Below are 21,215 nucleotides of genomic sequence, written 5' to 3' on the forward strand. Positions count from 1 at the left end.
CAAATATATCTATTCTTAGGGGACAGTAAATCAAGCTTACCAGAAGTGTAGGGATAGAGGGTAAGGTCTGAAGGACAGCTGAGTACTAGACTGGAAAGGTGCTCGAGTGCACGGGCTCCTGTCTGCACACTAGGGGAGGAGGCTTTGGCCAGTAAAGCATGTGGTGGCCTGGACATCTCAACCTGGCAAAAATGCAGTTCTTAGTCTTAGGCTCTCTGAAATCTCTTTAAACTTATGTTGGAAGTTAAAATTGTTCACTGATCCTTACTTCACTTTTGCTCATTGATCAAGATCCACATTAGAAACCGTTCCAGTAGTAAAATATCTGGTTATAAATCATATGTGCAACTTAAAAAATTAAGTAAAAATATTCAGTAGTTGGAATGGGATTTTTTTCTCTAAACATGTCATGATTAAGACTTAATCTCTTAATTCTGTGATATTTCTTTTACTAACTTTTTTGTCTTGATACATTTTTTTTGCATGGGCAGGCACCGAGAATCGAACCCAGGTCTCCGGCATGGCAGGCGAGAACTCTGCCTCTGAGCCATGGTTGCTCGCCCTTGATACATTTTTATATTATAAAACAAATGTAACATTATTGAAGACATTGGAATATAGAAAAAAAATCCTATAACCAAATTCTAAATCTAACTATTAAATATGTACATGTCTTTTCAGACTTCTCAACATGTGTGTTTACCTTTACCCAGTTGCTATGCTATTGTGCAAGTTTCTTTTTAAACTAACATACTACAAATATATGAAAATGGTAATTTTAATAAGGATATTTTCTAAGATTTGTAGAAACATCTTTGAGTAGACGGGGTCCATTTTTCCCTAGAATTTTCCAACTGTTGTGCAATTGGAGTTCTGCTGCACAGAGATGGGATTCAGCTGTGATGAGACTCCAGTCCCCTGCCTGGCCTGCAGTGACTGACACTCGCACACGAATAGCCTCCAGCTTCAAGAAGTATCCTCCCGAGAGCTGCACAAATATCACCATTTTCCATGCTTGCCATTATAAGCACTTTAATAATGATGCTACAATTGTCTTCAGCTTCTATTAATATTACTAGGTATTGAACTTGGATTATTTTTACAATTGAGTTTTAATCATTTTTCAAAGCGATACTTGTGCATGATAAAAATGTAAACAGTACAGGAAAGGAGAGTGGTAGTAAGTCCCCCTCTAACCTTGGCCTTCCTATTCCTTTCCACAGAGGCTGACTGCACTAGTTTCTTGTGTATCCTTCCTGGCCAAACAGCATGGTTCGTGCACACACACACACACACACACACACACACACACACACACATCGGGGGCCAATGTTTATAATTTTAATTTAATTTAATTAAATATTAAATTAAATTTAATTCACTTATTGTACAATTGAAAGAAAGGTCCCTGGTATAGAAGATGTACCAGAGGCTCTTCTGCATATCCCCAGCCTGGCACGTATCTTGCTTTTACACACTGATTTGCACTTCTCTTTTCTCACCTAATAATGTAACCAGAGATTCTGCATATCAGTGCATTCAGAGTGCCTTCATCCTGTTCAATGGTACTGTATTTTACCCATGTCTTACAGGTAGCTCTTTACATTGTTCCCATTCTTTCATTACTATGAACAAATACCAACAGATACCCCTACACAGTGTGAGTTTACCTGTGGAATAAATGTCCCGATGAGGAACTGCGGGGAAAATAGTATATGCACATACAGTATGATTGGTCTTGTTAAATTTCCTACCAAAGAGATTTACCATTTTCACTCCTTCCATCGATGTATTTGAGGATGGATACATTTCCCAACTTGGTGTATCTTTATCAGCCTGAAGGATGAAAAATGTGTCTCATTGGTTTAATTTACATTTAATCTCAAAGTATTTTAAACTTCAAGTTTTGAATGTTTTGAATCAAGTTTTCTTCTGTAATTGAATAAGCACTCTTCATCCATGAACTTGCAGCAGGTGCTGATACTATTAGAAGGTAATATGCTGGTGAGAATAAATTCAAAATAAAAGCTGGTTCAGAGTATCTGCGCAAAGATGGGATAATACTAGTGCAACAGGGAGCAAGGCAAGAGAAAGCTGGCCTGTCTATGTACTATTAAACTCCAGGTAACTCTTTCTTCCTAGGAAACCCACAGATCTGGAGAGTCAGGAAGAGTAAAAGAAAAATGATGTAAAGGAAAGAGGAATTTAAGGACTAGCTGATCTGGGACAGGCTTATAGAAATCAGTGTTTTGGTGTACTTTATTTCTTGCTATTTCTGAATTTTGTTCACTGGTAGAGTAATAGTATTCCGCTTTGTATGTAAGTTGAGTGTAGTTACAGAATAGAACCCATAGTTTAAAGTCTTTTTTTTTTTTTTTTTAAAGAAAATGAGAGCATGCTGTGTGGTATGTTCTGTTCACAAATATCTAACCTCCCAGTCCAAACCCATTCATTATTTATTTTGGGAAACGGAAAGAGCAAGGCAGTTCTATATGTACTGTTCTGCATAGGACTCCAGATCTGGCCATTAAAGTTCTAAACCCGGACCTTGAAACGCGCGTAAGACGTTCCAAAGGTAGAGAAAATTTTAGTTAAAAACTTCTCTCGCCCTGCAAAAAACCACTCCCCCCAAAATGCAAGAAAAACGTCTATTAATGCAAAATATGCCTCTATTCTCATCAGATCTTATTCTATTCTCTTTTATTGAGCTTCGGATTTTTTTTTAAGTGAAGAACAATGCTTGGCGAGGCAAAACCGAGGTGCACCAGGCAGATGTGGATTTGGGCTGCTACGTTAGACTCTGGATCGTCACAGCGAATTCCATCCCTACCCAGGCCCACCAAGACCCGGCTCCTATTTTCGGCCGTTTAGAAAATCAGCCTTTTCAAAGACCCCCAGATGCCGCTCCTTGTGGAGGCTGCCTCGGAGGTATTCCCGGTCACCCTGAGGTTTATGACAGAGAAGACCGCGATCGGCCCTGAGATGTTGGGGGGCGCAGCCCCCCGGTCTCCTTTCCGGGGCTCCCTCCAGCTTCCTCCTCCGTGCCAAGGCTCTGGGTACGCCCTCCACCCCCCACCAGACCCCTAGTCCCCATCCGTCCCTCTCTGTCCCCCACAGCCTAGCGGAGACCCTCTCAGGCCCCCGCGCACCCTCCCCGGTGCGCTGCGGCCGGCGCCCCCCCACCCCGCGCCCCGCCCGATGCCGCAGCGGGGCCGGCGCTCCGCCATTGGAGTAAAAATAGCAGCGTCCCCCCCACTCCCCGCCCCAGGCCCGGGTACCCGCTCCCGCCCATCGCCGCCCTCCCCGCCCGGCTCCGCTCCGGCCGCCCGCCCGGGCCCGGCCGCTCCACGGCGCGGGCAGACCCAGCTCGGCTCGGCGCAAGCATGCAGCGGCGGGGTGCCCTGCTCGGCATCCCGGGCGGCAGGAAGATGGCTGCGGGGGACCTGGGCGAGCTGCTGGTGCCCCATATGCCCACGATTCGCGTGCCCAGGTCCGGGGACCGGGTCTACAAGAACGAGTGTGCCTTCTCCTACGACTCCCCGGTACGTGGAAGGATCACGGGGCCCGGGGCAGTGGTGCTGGAGGCGGCGGCAGCAGGGCGCGGGGCGGCCGGGGACCTTCGCCTCCGCGCGCTGGCCGGGCTAGGGCCCCGCGGCTCGGCCAGTACCGAGCGGGCGCCTCCTCTGGCCCGGGCCGCGTCCCCGCCGCAGTTCGCCCGCCCAGTGAGGTTGGCTGCGTGAGAGATTCCCGCTGCTGGGGACGCGCCCTCAGGCGAGGATTGGGGGTGGTGGATGCAGAGACTGACCCCCACCCCGGACATAGCCTGCCCTGAGTCTGGGACGGGGCGCTTGGCCCAAGGTTCCCCACTCCGGGACGGGTCTGAGGTACCCCGGGAGCGGGGGCTGCCTCCACTACCCGCTTCCCCTCCACACCTCCTTTCCAGCAGAATTGCGGGGTCGAATGGGTCATTAAGGCCTTTCCCTCACCCCTTAAAAAGGAGGCCGCTGGAACTGATATGCACAAATATCAATGATTAAAAGTTCAATCCCAAGTCGTGACCTCAGAGACTGGAGGGAAGTGAGGCTCGATCACCGCCCGCTACCCAGGGCGCTTGGCGGTGGGTTTAGCTGCGTGTGTGCGCGCGCGCGTGCGTGCGCGTGTGAGTGTGATGAGACCTAGGGTGAATGCTCCTTTCACAAGTCAAAATGGGCTTCCAAGTGACTCAGCTGTCTGGCGTTTCTCATGTCTTTTTGAGGACCGGGTTATTTTTATCCACACACTTTAGATCTCATGTGTCGCCCAGCAGATCCCAGAGCGTTTGGAGGTGCATTGATTGCGACGACTGAGACTTCACGATAGTTCAACACATTTATTCATATTATGTATTTCCCCCTCATTGGAGGGGGAAAAAAAAAGTAAAAGCAAAAACAAATGAGTGACACATTTTCCAAAGCATTCTTTATTATCTTGTGAGTTGGTGCTGGTTGGTTTCCAAGCAATTTTCTTTGGTATATTGGAACCCCAGAATTAGTATCCTTTCTGTGATGTTTAGCTTTTCTTTTATGTGAATCCCAGATCATTTGGTGATAAAATCTCACCTTTTGTTAATTATTTTTTTCTTTCAAAGAGATCCATGTAGAATGAAGTGAAATGGTTGTATTTAATGCCTTGTGTATTTAATATATAGTGGTGGTACTAATAAGACAACTGTCAGCAGTGCCTTTAAATCGTGTTATCAACAAAGTATATGAAAGTGACACTTTGAGATTTTGTTTCCAGTGTTGGGTGTCTTCCCACCAGCAACTCCTAAGGGTGAAGAGGGATAATGGTCCCACCTAACTTAAACAATTGACCAATTGTGAACTTCAGGAAGAAGAAAGTGGACTGAGTGTTCAGGAGAGCACAGTGTGTAAAATTAGCAAAACTACTTTCTCTACATTTGGTTTGGTTGGCTTTTCAAGTTCTGCTTACAAACTTTCTTTTTGGGAATCTTTACCACATAGTGTGTGGCAGGTGTGAGAGAACGCTAATTTAAAAAATTCATTTCCACTAATAGTTATTGGTGCTTACCATGTGTCAAACACTATTTTGGAATCATCTTGTCTCATATAAAATATTTTCCCTCATATCACAATAGTTCCTTGGAGGTGACTGGATTTATTTACAAAGCCAGTGCATCAGTATATTTCATTATTTATGTTTTAAGGGAGGAAGAGAGGGAAGGTTTTATAACAAGTTTGCTTAAAGCACAGTGCGTGATAATGCAAGGTCTTTCCTTGTGGTACTTAACACTTTGTCAGGAATCTAGTAGGGTGTCTTGAGCCCCTGCTTTGTGCCAGTTTGTACCTGCGTTGTTATAAGAACCTCACAGAGCAAAATCCATTGGTGCAAAACATGCCAGAAACTTTATTCCACAAGTGCTATGGGACTGTGGAACTTTGGTTGAGAAAAGATCGAGACTAGTTGAGTGAAAAATCCCCCAACTTTCTTGCAGTGGATGTTTTTGAAGATCATAGATAGTGATGGCTAGAAATAAAGGAGCCCAACCTTCCAGGCAGGGAAAACTTACACGTGCAAATGCATAAAATGTGAATGTTTTCTTGTTATTTGCCTGTAATGTATTTGAAAGAAAAAAGATTGATTTGGCAAGAAACAAGAAGTGGAGAGTAGATGATGGGGTGTCTTGCATACCTGGAAAAGGATCTTAATTTTATGTATCAGTTATTGAAAGCTAGTGTGGGTAGTAGGTTTAAGGTGGTATGGAGGTAGACTGTGTATCACTGATTTTTTGCAATGTACCTACTGTGTCTAAGGCACCATGTTCACATTTTTGCCATTTTTCACCTTTGTGGGCTTTGAATATTGAGCCGACAGTGTGATAACTCTTTTCAGTATTCCCCTCCTTCCTCTGTTTCCACCTTCTAGGGATTAGCATGTTGGTGCTCAATAGCAGTTATTTTGAGATGAGTGAGTAATATTTTAGTTTCCTCGGCTGTTTGAGTAAATCCCGTGCAGTGGGCTGGCTTAAGCAATGAGAATTTAATGGCTGCTGATTTTGAGGGAAGGAAAAAAGTCCAAGTGAAGGTGTCATCAAGGTGATGCTTTCTTCTCCAAGACTGGCACTCTGGGGCCAGCTGCCAGTGGTCCTGGGCGCTGGGCTCCCTGTCACGTGGCAGTGCCCGTGGTGGCCTCTCGTGGCCTGTCCCTTCTCTTCCAGACTCCGCTGTCAGTATCTTGATTTTCATGGTTTTTCTCTCTCTTTCTGTCTGAATTTCATTCTGCTTATAAAGGACTCCAGTAATAGGAGTAAGATCCACCCAGATTGAGGTGGGGCACATTTTACCTCATCAAAAGTCCTTACAGTGGGCTCATACCCGCAGGAATGGTGCAAGTTTGAGAACTTGTTTTTCTGGGGCATGTGCTGCTCCAAACCACCACAAGTGAGGTTTGGTTTTTCCATGTCCCAGACCCACCTTCAAACCTCAATCTCTCTGGTTGTTGAGACTCTACTTGATGGGAACATACTTTGCCTTCCCTCCTCTCCATTTTTAGATTGCCCTTCTGGGGAGACCAGTGTCTGTTTTTTCAGTGGGTGAGACTAATTTCCTTTTCCAAGACCACTTTCTTCTCTTGTTCATCCTTCAGGGCTCTTTCTTGGCCACCCTTTTCTGCTTTGACTTCATCCTTTCCTCTGAAGGTCTACACAGAGTCTATATCATAAAATGCGGCAGTTATAGTCTGCCTTCCCTTATTTAGCTACCATTTCATTTCCTTTTACCTTTGTTACTCATATTTTTGAAGTACTACTAGGTGTGCTTAGGGACATTAGGGACGCATGGTGCCATGCCACCTTTGTGCTAATTATGCCCCTCCCCTAGCACTAACAGGAATGGAGAACTTGTCTTATAGTAAGTGGCAGAGCTGGGATTTGAATCACTGTCTGGCTTGGGGTTGCTGAAAATGCTGAGAGCGAGACTGGGACTCTGTGTATAGGCGTTTATTTTGGAAAGGTACCTAGGGAACAGAGGTGGAATAGTGACAAAAGGAATAGTGACAAAGGGAAGGAAGGTAATTCAATCCTAGATGAGTTATTGAGCTAGTCACCATGGCGGGTAACTGGTGCTCGGTCCTGTTGGGGACTTGGAGGCAGGGTAAAATGTGCGTCAGAACTGACCACCTGAGACCTGGAAGAGGGGAATATTACCCAGTGGCTCCATCCCCCATAGGTCAAGGATTGCCCCAGGGGGGTGGAAAGTCCCTCACTCTTCCAGGTTGACCTTTGTGCCATGAAGCTGAACAGCTCCCACAGGCTTCCCAGATCTTTGGCAGCAGAGAAGTAAGAGATCCTCTGGGAAGTCCAGGCTAGGCTGTTAGCCTCCACCTGTTGTGGCAATCAGCTGTACACAGGGGTCAGAGAGGTGGCCTGAGAGGATGAGACACAGCCCATTAAGGCCTCCCACTCTCCTCCGAAGCTCCGAGACCTCTTGGTGATGATGAGCTGCTACTGCTGGTTCTTCTCCTTCCTGGGAACCTTTGTAAGATGCTGAGGAGGTGGTCTTGGTGGACAGGTGCTGGTTTAAATAGCCAAAGGGAGAATCTTGGAGATCTCCAGCCACTTGTGGGGAAGCATCATACTTGGGGTTTAGTAAATCCTTCAGTCTGTCTGTCCTTCCTTCTACAAATATTTACTGATGTGCCTGGCACTATCTCATGGATTGCCAATCATAATGATGACAGCTAACACAGAGAGAGAGCAGTGGTTCCTAAGATGTGGTCCCTGGGCCAGCAGCATCAGCATCACCTGGGAATTTATTAGAAATGCAGATTATAAGCTCCTCACCAGACCTGCTGAAGCAGAAACTGGGGGTGGGGGTGGGGTGGGGGGTGGGAGCCAGCAAGCTGTGTTTTAAAGCTCTCCAGGTAACTGATGTATGCTGAAATTTGGGACCCTGTGATAGAGCGCATAGTGGGTGCTAGGTATCATTCTCCTCCTATATTGTACATATATTCACTCATTTAATCCTTGCAGCAATCTTGGGCTGTGTACTGTTATTATCACCACTTTGCAGATGGGGAAGCTAAAGCACCAGGGTCTCAGGTAGTAAGTGTTAGAACTGGGATTTGGATCCAGGCGGGCTGGCTCTAGAATCTGTGCTTTTCAGTGTTGTGCAGTACACTCTGCCCTACAGGCAACACGACTTGCCATTGTGCTGCTTACTTGTGAAATAATTTCACTTAGGATCTTTGTGGAAAACCCCATCTAATGAATAAAGGGATATAAGATAGTAAAGCAAAATCTAACAAAATCTTGAAAATTTTTCTCTCTCTGAAGATGTCAGCTTCATGAAGAAAATCGCATTAATTTCATGTGACATAAATTTCCTTCTAAAAGCAGCTAGCTGAAAAGTTGTTCTAGGGTAGTGGTTCTTAGCTTTTTTGTTTCAGAACTCCTTTTTACTCTTAAATACTTTAGAGGACCCTAAAGAGCGTTTGTTTATGTGGTTTCTATCTGTTGATATTTACCATACTAGAATTAAAACTGAGAAAAGTTTAAAACATAGACGGCGTTCTGTTAGCTGGCAGAGTGATAATGTCATCAGATGTCATGTAACCTCTGAAAAATGTCACTGTGTTCACTAGAGAATGAGAGTGAAAAAGGCAAATAATTTCTTTATACTATGAAAATAGTTTTGACTTAGTAGAGTCTTGAAAGTTCTTCAGGAATTCCTAGGGGTTTCCAGGCCCTACTTTGAAAAAAGCTAAAGTTCCAGGGTTTAGGAAGAAAAGTACATCTGGTTATTTCAATCACATAACTCCTATGCACTGTGGATTTTATGGGTTCACATTTGTGGGGATAGAACAATTGGTTATCTTAATATTAGCTCAAACATAGAAGTCATATGTTGTATGTATATTCTACTTGAAGCAAATTAAAATGAGAGAATCTGATGGTTTTAAAAAAACTGCAGCTACTTGGGCTGGGAATTGTGACTCTTTCAGAGGTAGGACTTGTTTATTCTGGGATGACAGGTAAATAGAAATGGCAGTTCTGATTTTCAGAGATGACCACGAATGATTTTTCTGGTCACTTAAATTTTTTTTCTTTTGGTCACTTTTAGTTGGTTATCCAGCTTCTTCGTCTTTTTTTAATCTCTTAGGTCACTTGATGCTATTTAAATATGTTTTTCTTTATTTCTGGTTTATATTTTTACCAGAGTTATGCCCATAGATTAAGTTCTACAAGGTTTCTGATGAAAAGGTTTCCTTCGCCTGTTTTCTCTTTCTGGAGTAACCACTTTCAATTTATTTAGCTAATTAGTTTGCTATTTATTTTCTTGTCTGTAACATACTGGTATTGCTACCTTTTGATATTTCAGAAAATGAGGATTTCCTCCTCCCCCTCGCTTCTACTATTTGTACATGTTTTCCATCCCTTCATCCTTTCTGCAGACTCATACATTTTGTTTAGGTCAATGTTGAGATTACTGTACTATGACTGTATAACAGCTAAGCCATATAGAAAACTGTAATTGCTTTTCCTTTATAAAATAATTTTTATTTTCCTTAGAGCTAATAACGGTTTTGATTGTTTGTTTCTTTTCTTAGAATTATCACTTATTAAAAGGAAAACTCTTTGCCAGTTGTCTGAATCTCAGAGCATTCAGGGTATCAGTAATTCTATCAGTTTCAGATTCCTAAAGAACTTTCTCTTAAAGCCTTGTGACCAGCTCTGAGCTAGACCAGTTGCTCTCTTTTCCTGGGAAAATCCTCCCAGTGGACAGTCTCTGTGGGTATGTGATGATGCAGCTGGAGCAGAGAGCTGTCATCGTGGAGGTCCTCTTTGTTGCCATCCTGAGATCCCCTTGTCCCTCTCTTGTGTTAAAGCTCTTGCTTCTCTGTTCCCTTGGTTTATAGGCTTGTTTTGCTGAGGCATCTAGTTCTTAGCTTTCTATAAAGGGTGTATGGAAAGTAAATGGTGTGAAACCTTGTCTGTCTGAAAATGACTATTCTGGCTTCATATTTTAATTGGTAGTTTGGCTGGTGATTTAGTCTGCTAATGCTATTAGAGTACAATATACCAGAAATGAGTTGACTTTTATGAAGGGGATTTATTAAATTGCAAGTGTGCAATTTTAAGACCTTAAAAATGTCCAAATGAAGGTATCCAGAGAAAGATACCTTGGCTCTGAAGAAAGACAGAATGGCATCCAGGGTTTCTATGTCAGCTGAGAGTGCATGTGGCTGGCATCTGAGGTCCTTGCTCCCAGTTTGTTTTGTGCTTCTGATTCCATTGGCTTCCTCTTTAAGCATCTGTGTCCTGGTTTCACATGGCTTCTCTAGGCATCTCTGTCGGCACCCCAAGCATATTCAGATATCTCCATCTAAGCTTTCTTGAAAGTTTCCTCTTATAAAGGACTCCAATAAACTAATCAGGGCCCACCTCACATGGGCGATACTGCACTATGGGGAATAATCTAATCAAAACAACAACTGGGTGGGTCAGGTTTTTGTGGAAACAACTTAATTAAGAGATCCCACCCTACAATATCTGGATTAAAAGATGATGGCTTTTCTGGGGGTACACAACAGTTTCAAACCAGCACAGCTGAGTATAGAATTCCAGGATGGAAGTCGTCTCTCTTCAGAATTTGGAAGTGTTGCTGCATTGCCTTCCAGCTTTCAGTCTGAAGCCTGTTATGACTCCCAATCACCTGTGTGATCAGGAATGACCCACCCAAGCATAAGGAATCTTATCTGTGTTCCTAGGGTTCTAGAACTTCGAGATGTATTGGTGTGGCACTAGCTTTATCCAGTGTCCTGGGCACTTGTCCTGAACTCTTTCAATCTGAAAACCTTCAGCTACATGGTGTTTTCTTAGACTATTTCTATAAGGAATTCCTTCCTCTATTTTTTTTCCTTTTCTCTTTCTTTCCAAATCTTCATTATTTATAAATTTGACCTTCATAGGATGGTTTCTAGTTTAATTATTATTTTTTTTTGCTGTACTTTTTGGGAGAATTCCTCAGCTTTTCATACAAACCTTTTATTCAGTTTTAAATTTTTGTTATATTTGTAGTTTAAAGACTTCTGACTATTCTTTTTCTACCTTGCTCTTATTTTATGGATAGAATATCTTACCTTTTTAAAGATATGAATGACAGAAGAAAAAGTTTACTTTTTCCCTGTTTATTTTCTCCATCTTAGTTTCTAAAATTCTTGTTTGATGGTTGTCTTTCTTGTTAGTGACTTTCCTCAGACAACTGTAGGGGGCACTTAAAGCCGATTGGAAGCTGCGTGTGCACATGAGACCATTGACCCAGAGCTTCACTGAAGGGTAATCTGGCTCGACTGTTTCTTTGGGCAACCTTAAATTTCAGAATCTTTGTCTTTTTCTTGGAACTCCTGGTTAGGAGACTTTTCTGATCTCTTGCCTGGCAAGTGAAGGCCTCTGTGTCAGTGTTGAAGAAGCCTAGTAGGAAAAGAGGGTTAGACTGCTCTTAGCTTCTGGGTGTTGGATTCTGGCTGGATGTTGTTTGGGTCCTCAACCCTACCCTTGTTTTGCTAAACTTTCTCCCACGTTACAGTAGGTGGAAATGAAACCACACTCCCCAGAATCCTTTGATGGCAGAATTCTGATTGTGATTCTGCCAAGGAGAGATTTGGAAGACAAAAGAGAAGGAGTAGCCATTGTAACTCCTGCAGCTAAGGCAGGCTGGTGCCTGTGCTTTCAAACGTGGCAGATGTGAGGATTTCTCAGCAGCTTCTGTGTGTCCTCCTCTGAGCCCTGCCACCTCCGTGGTGTGGGAGCTGAGATCATTTGTGCAATTTCTTATGAGGCTTGAGCCTCCTGATTTCCTGAACGTGGTGGCGATTTCTCTGACATTAGCTCCCATAGCCCTTCCAGTGATTTTGTAAGCCTCTTAGTCCTGGTATCTAATCCTTTCCTCCCTGATATACCTAGAATAGTTTCTATTTTTGGACCCAATCTGGGCTGATGTACATACATTCTCTTAATCCCCTCCCAGCTCTTCTCCACTGAGCTCTTTGCTCCATAGACCCAAGACCTTTGATTCTGCTTGCCTTAGAGCATAAATCTGTGGTAGTTTGCCCAGTGGGAAGGGCTGTCTGGGGTGGAGGGGGAATCTGGGGCTTTAGCTTCGACTTATATGTACTTGCAACTCATCCTCCTTATTTTAGCCCACGTCTCACCTAGACTTCCAGGCGAGCTTGGAGCTTCCAGTGCTGGAGCCTTTTGGAAATTCTAGGGTGTAAATCAGGTTGGATCTGGCTTCCCCTGCCGCTGGCCTGGCCTAGGAATTAGCGTTGTCAGCTCTTCTTAGCCCTTTAGCACTTATCTATCTGCAATCAGGTTTCCAGATTTTGTCCCTGTGATCTGTCTTTAAAAAAAATCCCTTTTGGTGAGGCTTCAGAAAGGAGTGAAAATTGATGCATGTGCAACCTGCTCTGTGTGCCCTAAAGTCTTATTCTTACAAAGTAGTGATCAAGAGTCACCTGCTGTCTCTTTTTGCCAGCAGTTAATTACCTTTTAAGTTGTACCGTTTTTAGAGTTTGGGAATGTAAGAGATGATGCTGAGCCTGCCAGAAAGACTTTTGGGGCAAGTTTGTGTTTTCAGCTCATCTTGAATCTGGACATCTGTTTTCTGAATTCACTTTTCCCTCCCCTGCCTTCCTCATCAGGTGGACTAGAGCTCCTTAAAGTCCTACCATCCACTTAGTGCCCTGAACTGGGAAGGGCAGTATCTGCTACTCTCCCATCCTTGCTCTCTTTTACCGTCAACTCCCATTGGCCACAAAGTTCCTGTTTGGCCTCTTCTTTCCATTCCTACTGCCGGGGCTTGGGCTCAGGCTTGGGCTCGGGCCTCAGGCTCAGGCTCTCGCTGTTTCTTGACTGGACTATGTAGGTGCCTCCTGACTGGTCACCTGCCTTCCTTGCAGTCTGTTTGTCATGCTACATTCAGTTCTTTTTCTGAAACATGGGTCGTTTCAGAACGGCCTGCTTAGACATGTACAGTGATTCAGACTTTCCTAACATAGATGAGCAAATCATTTTACCATGTTGGTCCAACTTTCCTTTCCAGTGTCAAAATTCAGCATCTGGCCTCAGATTCCAGCCTTCTGGCCCGAAGGACCTTCTATTCTTTAGGTGTCTGTGCTCTCACACCTCCATGTGTTTGCAGCCCGCCCTCTGGGCCTTGAATGCCTTCCCTCACCCCTTCATCCCCCTGTAAAACCCCACACATCCTTTAAAGCCAGCTCAGATGGTCTCTGAGAGGTCAGACACTCATTTTTATATGTTTTCAAAGCACTTTGTTCATCTCTATCATAGGTGGGGTACTGACTGTTGAAGACATGAAATAGTGTGGTCATGGAGAATAAAAGCGAAAAGGGAAAGGACCGAAAACTGTGCTGTTTGTAAACCTGTGCTAGTAAGGTTGCATCTTTTCAGATTTCCTATTAACAAAAATTCTGAATGTATATTTTGGAATTTAAAAAATGCTATTGAAAATAGCCGGTATCATAATTTAATTTTTCATGTGACCTGAAAAGTCTTAAGCTTGACCCTTGAAAAACCAGGGGCAGGTACCTTGATATTTGCTGGGCGTTTGTGTGTTGTGATTCTAGAAGCCTTGGGGGAGTGAGCGCCATCTCCGCAGGGGGCCGCTGGGTGCCGTGGGTCCGCTTGGGCTTCGGTCGGTGCTGGGCTCGCTGTGCAGGGTGGGATGGCCAGCCCAGGGCCCTGGTTGGTCCCCCGGCATTGGAAGGTGTGGACAGGAGGTCCTATTTTTAGGGCTGGCACAGCACGGCCACGCAACAATGACAAGAATTTAATGAATCTGGACGTGCCTCCAGAGTAGAGATGGGGCTTGAGGAGCAGAATAGTGTGTACCTACTGTGATAAGATTAAAAATAAGACACTTTGTTTTGGGTTAATTAGCAAACTCTAATATTTCAAGCTCAATACCCAGGACTGAGCTCGATGCCCTGGGGCGGAGTGGGTTTGCATGTGTGGGGGTTAGGCCAGGGGGCTTTCTCACTTGGTAGAGCTCATGTACGTTAATATTTCACATCCTTTTGAGTGCTTTTATATACATTGCTTCATTTCATTAGAATAATAATTGGCCGAGGAAGTGTAATTGTTGTTGCCCTTTTTTTACAGCTGAGGAAACTGGAGGTCATCGAGGTTAAGCAACTTGTTCAAGGATTTGTTCAGGGACTGGCAAGCAACTTAAAGGGGATTTGAGTCCAGATGTGTCAGGAGGTGAGACCCCCAGGCACTCATAGGGTATTTGAGTTTTAGCTGTTGTGGTCCTTTGCTGTATGAGTTGAATTTCAGGCATGGGAATAATCAGCAATACCTAGAAGAGTTATGACTTTGACAGCTGGGTAGGATCTGAATAGCTGGCATTTGGAATGGGAGGGAGCAGAATTTTGGAACTGGGACTGAGCCTGGCATGTACGAGAGAGTGTAAACTGTCTATGGAAGAGAGGATTGTGGGGGAGAATGGCAAACGAGGTTGGATGCTCTGGATTTTACAGGAGTTGGGTCTAGGTGAGGTTGGACTAACTGGCTGAAGGGAACAAATGTGAGGATGGTGGCTATTTAGAGTTGCAGTTCTAGAAGTGGAGTGAGGGGTAGGTTGAGGGGGGTGGCCTGGAGTAGAAAACCAGTAAGAGGCTGTGGGGCCCTCGGCAGAGGGACAGGGGGATAGAGGTATAGGGGCAGAGAGAGGTTTTGAAAAAGATGTGGCCCAATATAGTGCAGGATATGTAGTGGGTGAAGGAGTGGGGGATTTTAAGGGCCACTTCATGATCTCTGGTTTGTGGGATGGAGCATGGTGTCAGGGGCATAAATGAGGAGGGGAAGAATCTAATCAAGGGGGTAAGAACTGTGTGCCTCCTGGGAACACTGGGACCTGGGATGGAGCCCAGAGGTCAGGGTCCAGGTTTTTGTGTCTGGCAGTCCGAACCCTGGGTTGTGAGGGGCCCTTAGGAAAGCCCCCAGCCCCCAGCTCGCCGCCCTGGGGATCTTTACCTCCACGCTTGGCGGAAGCAGTGACTGGCCCATGCCTCCTTCTCTCCTACTTCCTGGCTTACGTCCCAGAGAAGCTCAGACTGGAGCCTGGGGCAGTATTTCCTCCAGGAGGGAGGAATTCAGACAGATGCTCCTGCTGCAGGAGCCGCTGCAGAGGGAATACAAGCTGAGGTTATATCTTGTGAAGTAAAATCCCTCGAGGGTAAATCTGCCCCTTATTCACCACATGGACTGTGGCCAGAAGGGATTGCTTCTCATGAGCGACTTACAATTATGATACAACCTCCTTATAATCGAACCAAGTGTTGCTTTTCCGTGTCCTGGCTGTAGAAGTGGTGACCAGCACCCAGGTGTTGCTGTCCCAAATGGACTTTTAGAAATAGCTTAGAGGTCTCTGGTTATTGATGGGACTAATTGGCCAGGAGGGAGGAGAAGTTAAGGCCTGAAGGTAGAGGACAGTGTGGAGCAAGGGTGAAAGTGGTTCACACTGTACCTGCGTGTAGATCCGCTGAATGGCTCCTTCGGAGGTCCTGTTTGGGCAGATCTGCCACCTCAGCATACGTGGGCTATGTCTCCAGAGCGGGGCCTCAGGGTGCTCAGTCCACTTGCTGAAGGGGTGAAGACTCACAGCCATGGAAACCATCTAATCGAAAGTTACCACCCACCATTGGGTGGATCCCATTGCCATGAATAATCAAAAGCTCCCACCTAGTAATGTTGAATGAGGATTAAAGGACATGGCTTTTCTGGGGTCCACCGCAGATTGAAACCTGACAGCTAGTAAAAAAGAAAGTAGCTGCAAGGTTGGGCCATCTCTGCAGTCCACCACCTTCACCCCCTGGGCCCTGCAGCTTCTGCCAGGGAGATCCCAGTCCCTAGCAACGCCTCCTGGGACGGCTGCTGTCTCCCCACATTTGGAAGGCGGAGCTGGTGAGAACCCTGCAGGAAAGCATGTACACCACATTTGGAGGGCAGAGCTGGTGGGGGCCCTTCAAGAAAGGGTGACCCCACATTTGGAGGGCAGAGCTGGTGGGGACCCCACAGGAAAGTATAACTGAGTGCTGCCACAGGCTGGTTCCTTGAGCGGGTGGCTCCCCTTTGACTGCCTCTGCTGCTTTCCTTGAATGAAACAGACTTGGAAAAAGAAGAAACTGCTCTTTTCTCCAGGCCTCTGTGGAGGCGTGTGCTTGCCAACAGCCGCCCACCTGGCTCCTGCCACCAAAACAACATCTGCCATCCCTGATTTTCTCAGCTGCACCAGACAGCACGTGGGGGGCTGACTTGGCCTGGGTTCAGATCCCCCTTCAGCACCTAGAAGCCATGTGACTTCAGCAAGTGCCTTAATTCTCCTGAATTTCTCCAAACCGTGGGTCTCCCCTGTCAGCACTGGCTGCAGGGTGATATTGCACGCTGTGCTGTTATCATTGCAGGTACTGACTGCTGACCTCTGGAATGCTCCCTTATCTCATTTTCTAGCCTGAGGGTCTGTGGCAGATTGTGTTTGCCTCTTTTGGGAAGGGCAGTGGAGGGACCCTTCTGAGCAGATGAAGTAGCATTTAAAGCCTCAGGGCTGTCCAAGGCTCTCTGTCCTTCATAATTCTCATGCGCTCTGACCCGCAGCAAAGGCCCTGGCCACAGGCATTGACTCACACTCAGGTCACGGTGCTGGGCTTTCCCAGGCTGGTCTACACCCGAGCCTTACCCTCAGTGCAGACTATCAGGGGAACTGCGTCCTGATTACCACACAAGAACACCATTCCTTAAAAAAATAAAAAATCAGAAATGAGTACAAAAGGTTTAATCATTTACATTCATGTTTTCTTTCTTTTTAAATATAGCTGTGGCTTAGAAATGAGTCCTTGTCCCATGCGTACATATCAGTCAGTAGACATGGGGATTTTGAAAAGAGAAACAGTTTATTTAGCAAAGGCTGACTTCGCAAAGACAGAAGGATAGTATTTTCCTCATATCTGTCACCCTGAGCTGGTTTTTATAGGCTAAAACAAAGGGAGGTGGGGCTAGGGCTGTTGGCACAACGTGATTGGCTAGTGTTATAGCTTGCTAGCAGCCAGAATGCGATATACCAGAAATGCAACAGCTTTTGAAAAGGGGAGTTTGTTAAGTTGCGAGTTTACAGTTCTAAGGCTGTGAAAATGTCCATATTAAAGAAAGGCTATAGAAATGTCCAATCTAAGGCAGCAGAGAATATACCTTTGGTTCAAGAAGGGTGATGACGTTCAGAGTTTCTCTCTCAACTAGAAAGGCACATGGTGAACATGGTGATATCTGCTAGCTTTCTCTCCAGGCTTCTTGTTTCATGAAGCTCCCCCAGGGGCGTTTTCCTTCTTCATCTCCAAGAGTCTCTGGCCACATAGGCTCTGTTGGTTAGGTTGGCTGCGTGGTCTCTGAAACTAAAATGGTTCCTTCTTAAAGCGCTCCTGTAAGCAACCCCACCTTGAAGGGGTAAAGGCGCACTGCCATGGAAACCATCTAATCAAAAGTTACCACCCACAATTGGGTGGATCACATTTCCATGAATAATCAGAAAAGCTCCCACCTAGTAATGTTGAATGAGGATTAAAGGACATGGCTTTTCTGGGGTCCACTGCAGATTGAAACCTGCCCAGCTAGTAACCATTCAAATTTAGGGTTGCAAGTTGGCCATTGTCATTGGCTGTATCTGCATTTAAATTAGGGATTGCAAGTGGGCTACTCTCATTGGCTGTTGGGTTCTGTTGTCTTGAGAGGGGGCTTGTGATGTTGATGGAATATGTGATGGTGGGGTCTCTTGTTTTCTTTTGGGTCTGGGATTCTTCTTTCCTGTTGTCTCTGCTCATTTTATTTCCCTAGCAGGGTATTTTATGTCTCAGGTTTATTTTAAGTTAGTCTTGGGTAAAGTCAATTAAGGCTAGTTTGGCCAGAACTGTTAAAACAAGAACTTAGCTATGGGGTCTGCAGGTGGGAATTTCGGATAACAGAGAAATGGAAACTTTTCACAATCTAGTTAGGGAGGGAGCTGTTTCAGCAATGGGGCGGGGAGGGGGCAGGTGGTGGTGGTGTGGGGGGCAGGAGGCGTAATGGGTCAGTTGTGCTATAATATGTAAGCTGGGGACTGCTTATATGGCTTCTGGCTTTCAAGTTAGCATTGCTCAAGGTGCTCGTTTTAGTGTCTTAATCCACTGATAATTTTTATTTTGCCCATTTCTCCTGTGAGAATTGTGGTGACTGCTCTGAACATTTACCTCCTGCCCTGGCCCGACTCTTCCCCAGCCGGTAACAGGGCACAGCATTCTCAGTGCGCAAAGTATCCAGAGCAAGGCTTAGGTTTTATGCTTAGGAAGAAGGAAATAAATGCCCCCCCCCTCAGTGGAACAGTAAATTTATAGGATGTTAGAACAAAAACCTAGCTATTTGAACTCTGCCTTCAGCAGGCCACATGGCCTAGACATAGGAATGCCCTGCAAGAGGAAAACTTTCAGAGTCTGAAAAGTCTCAAAGAATCGTTACTGCATTAATGTTTTAATTTTTTCTGAACATTTCATGGCCCAGAAGCATGATTTATATAATGCTTAGCAGTGTATGAGACCTACACTCCTGGAGGTGTATACATTTATATTTTTCTACTTGGCTTATGTGCAGGAATTTATTCAAGTGGATTTGCTGTTAAAACCAGGCTTTTGGGATTTGCAGATATTGTCATCTGTTCATTCCGTTTTACTAGTAAACTGAGTCTTTCCTTGCAAGCCATTGTATTACCTAATAGTGGTTTTTATCTGTTATATTTGCCCTTCTGTGGATTGCATTCTTGCTGAACTTTTTCTGTTGTAGTTTCCTGGCTCCTAAAACATATGCTATACAATGGGTTGTCTTAGACAGTGGGAATGTGCTGCTCACAGCTTTGAGGCCAAAATCTAGACATCATCAAGGCGATGCTTTCTCTCTGATGACCTGGGACTCTGGGGCTGGCTGCCAGGGCTCCTTGGACCTTGGCTTTTCTGTCAAATGGAAATGCATGTGGTGGTATCTTTTCCTTTCTCTTCTTAGTGGGTTTGTTGACTTTCAGCCTCTGTCTGCAACCAGTGGCTTCCCTTTCCTTCTGACTTTCCTAATTCTCTGTTAAAGATTCTCGTGATCTGAATTAAAGCTGATTCACCTGGGCAACACTTGAACTGAAGTAGCGTTTTGAAGAGTTGGCCTTTGTAATAGGTCCGTACCCACCAGAATGCAGACCATGGCCAAGCACATGTCAAAATGGGTATTCAATTCAGTCCCCCCACTCTTTCTTATTGCACATTTGCTTCCCATCTACGTGTACTTAAGTTCTGAGGTTTTTTTTTTTCATGGGCTGGCTCTGGGAGTCAAACCCATGTCTCTGACATGGCAGGCGAGAATTCTGCCACTGAGCCACCGTTGCACTGCCCTAAGTTTTGCATTTTAAAGCTGTAGTCTGTTTGTTTTTCTCTAGAAGCCAGAATTTCTTTGGGAGTGGGGTGGGGGTGTCATAGCCAGCTGGCAGAATCATGTGTGCCCCTCAGGTGTGGAAGCATCTGAGAGGCTAGCTGAGCAGGGAGATGGTTGCTTGATGAAGGCAAGAGGTGAGCAGAAAAGGGTGGGTAGATTTGTTCAGCAATAAGTGAAAACATTTGGGAGTTGTCCCTGATTCCACCCTTTCCTTGATGCCAGCCCATCTAGTTCAGCTTTCCTTGTGAGTGCTGTCCTGAAATTTCCATATCTGACCAGGTTTCTCCACTGTCACTGGTAATCCCTGGGCCCTTTTGTTTTGCCATCCTCAGGCTCCTCCCTCACGCTCCTCACCACCAGAAATTACATTTCTTGTTTCTTTTTCGTCTCTCCTTACTAGGACGCAGATGTCATTAGCACACAGCTCTCTCTGTTGTAGTGCCTTGAGGATCTGACTCAACTCCTGCCACACACCCCTGTCCTGACTGATGTCACAGGCTCATTTCCTCTCACTGATCCTTTTCTTTTGATGCTGATGGTGCTAATGGGTTTTGTGGTCAGTTCTGACCATATTGGAGTTGAGGGAGAATCCAAGGCCCAGAAAACATGAAGTTAGGTTCTTTTTCTTTTACCCTTGCACTGTTGTTTCTTAGTACAGGTCTGTGAAACAGGCTGGAAGAAAGAGGCAGGAGTTTAGAGGATATGCAGGCAGCAAAATTTAGTGGGCAGGGCACTAGATTAGATGAAAAAGATGGCAGTCCTGTTTCCAGGTTTGCTAGCAGTTGAGTTGACCCCTGTAGTACGACCTTCTTGACACATCCAGTCACATACCCTGCTTTGTTTTTCTGATCACTGTTTAACTTTATTAATTAATTAACTAATTATAGCCAGTCACCCCCCACTTGAATGTAAATTCACCAGAGCAGGGATTTTCTGTTTTGTCACTATTAGCTCTTCAACATTAGATCAGTACTTAGCAACTAGTAGGTGCTCAATAAATGTTTGTTGGGTAAAGAATGAATGAATGACCTAGGTTGTTTTCCAGAATAAGTCATTTTAATTACCGCAGGTTTTCATAGCAGATTTAAGAAAGGAGTAAGTTTGTGTGGTGCTCGAAGTTCCTGGAAAGGTAAAAGGTGGTTAAAAACTTTATATTTGCTTAAAAAATACTTTTTATTGAATCTAGTTGTAAGAGTGTTTTAAGAAGTAGAGCCGCCTGGGATCCTGAGGTGCAGTCTGCTTCTGAGGCTTGTGAGTCTGCAGTTTTAGCAAGCCCTAGGGGGAACCTGTGCTGCCAGACCACACCTGTTCTTTGAGTAATGAGGAAACAGTCCCCTGAATGCTGTGAAGTTGGGTGACTAAAGCCAAAGGAAAGCCTAGGCCGAGAAAAAGGAGCCTTTGAAACATGGCCGTCCCACCCCATATAAATATATACATATGTAATTTGAGGATCTAAATACATTCAGTTACAAAAAGTGTCCTTTTTATTGTTAAGAAAAATTATGAATACCAGAAGACGACTTGAAGAAAACACTCACGAATTCCCTCCCCGTGCGGTGCTGCGTCAGGCAGCCTTTCCTCTGTGCTCGCAGTGTGTATTATAGCCGCATGCACGCTGGTTTGCAACCTGCTTTATTCACTCAGAAATACCATGTACATCTCTTCATATTGGTAAATGCTCACCCAGAGTCAATTTTAA

General features: G+C 45.0%; 1 protein-coding gene across 1 annotated transcript in view; it reads left to right on the top strand.

Annotated features, from left to right (window-relative positions):
- The first annotated feature begins 3,334 nt into the window (after window positions 1-3,334).
- Window positions 3,335-21,215, top strand: part of USP13 (ubiquitin specific peptidase 13) — a 127,679-nt gene continuing 109,798 nt past the window's right edge. Inside the window, exon 1 of the mRNA XM_077161137.1 lies at window positions 3,335-3,542. Coding sequence (XP_077017252.1) covers window positions 3,384-3,542 — 159 coding nt within the window. The 5' untranslated portion in view covers window positions 3,335-3,383. The remainder of the gene's footprint in view (window positions 3,543-21,215) is intronic.

This window comes from Tamandua tetradactyla, chromosome 5 (assembly GCF_023851605.1).
Source record: "Tamandua tetradactyla isolate mTamTet1 chromosome 5, mTamTet1.pri, whole genome shotgun sequence".
Lineage (NCBI taxonomy): Eukaryota > Metazoa > Chordata > Mammalia > Pilosa > Myrmecophagidae > Tamandua > Tamandua tetradactyla.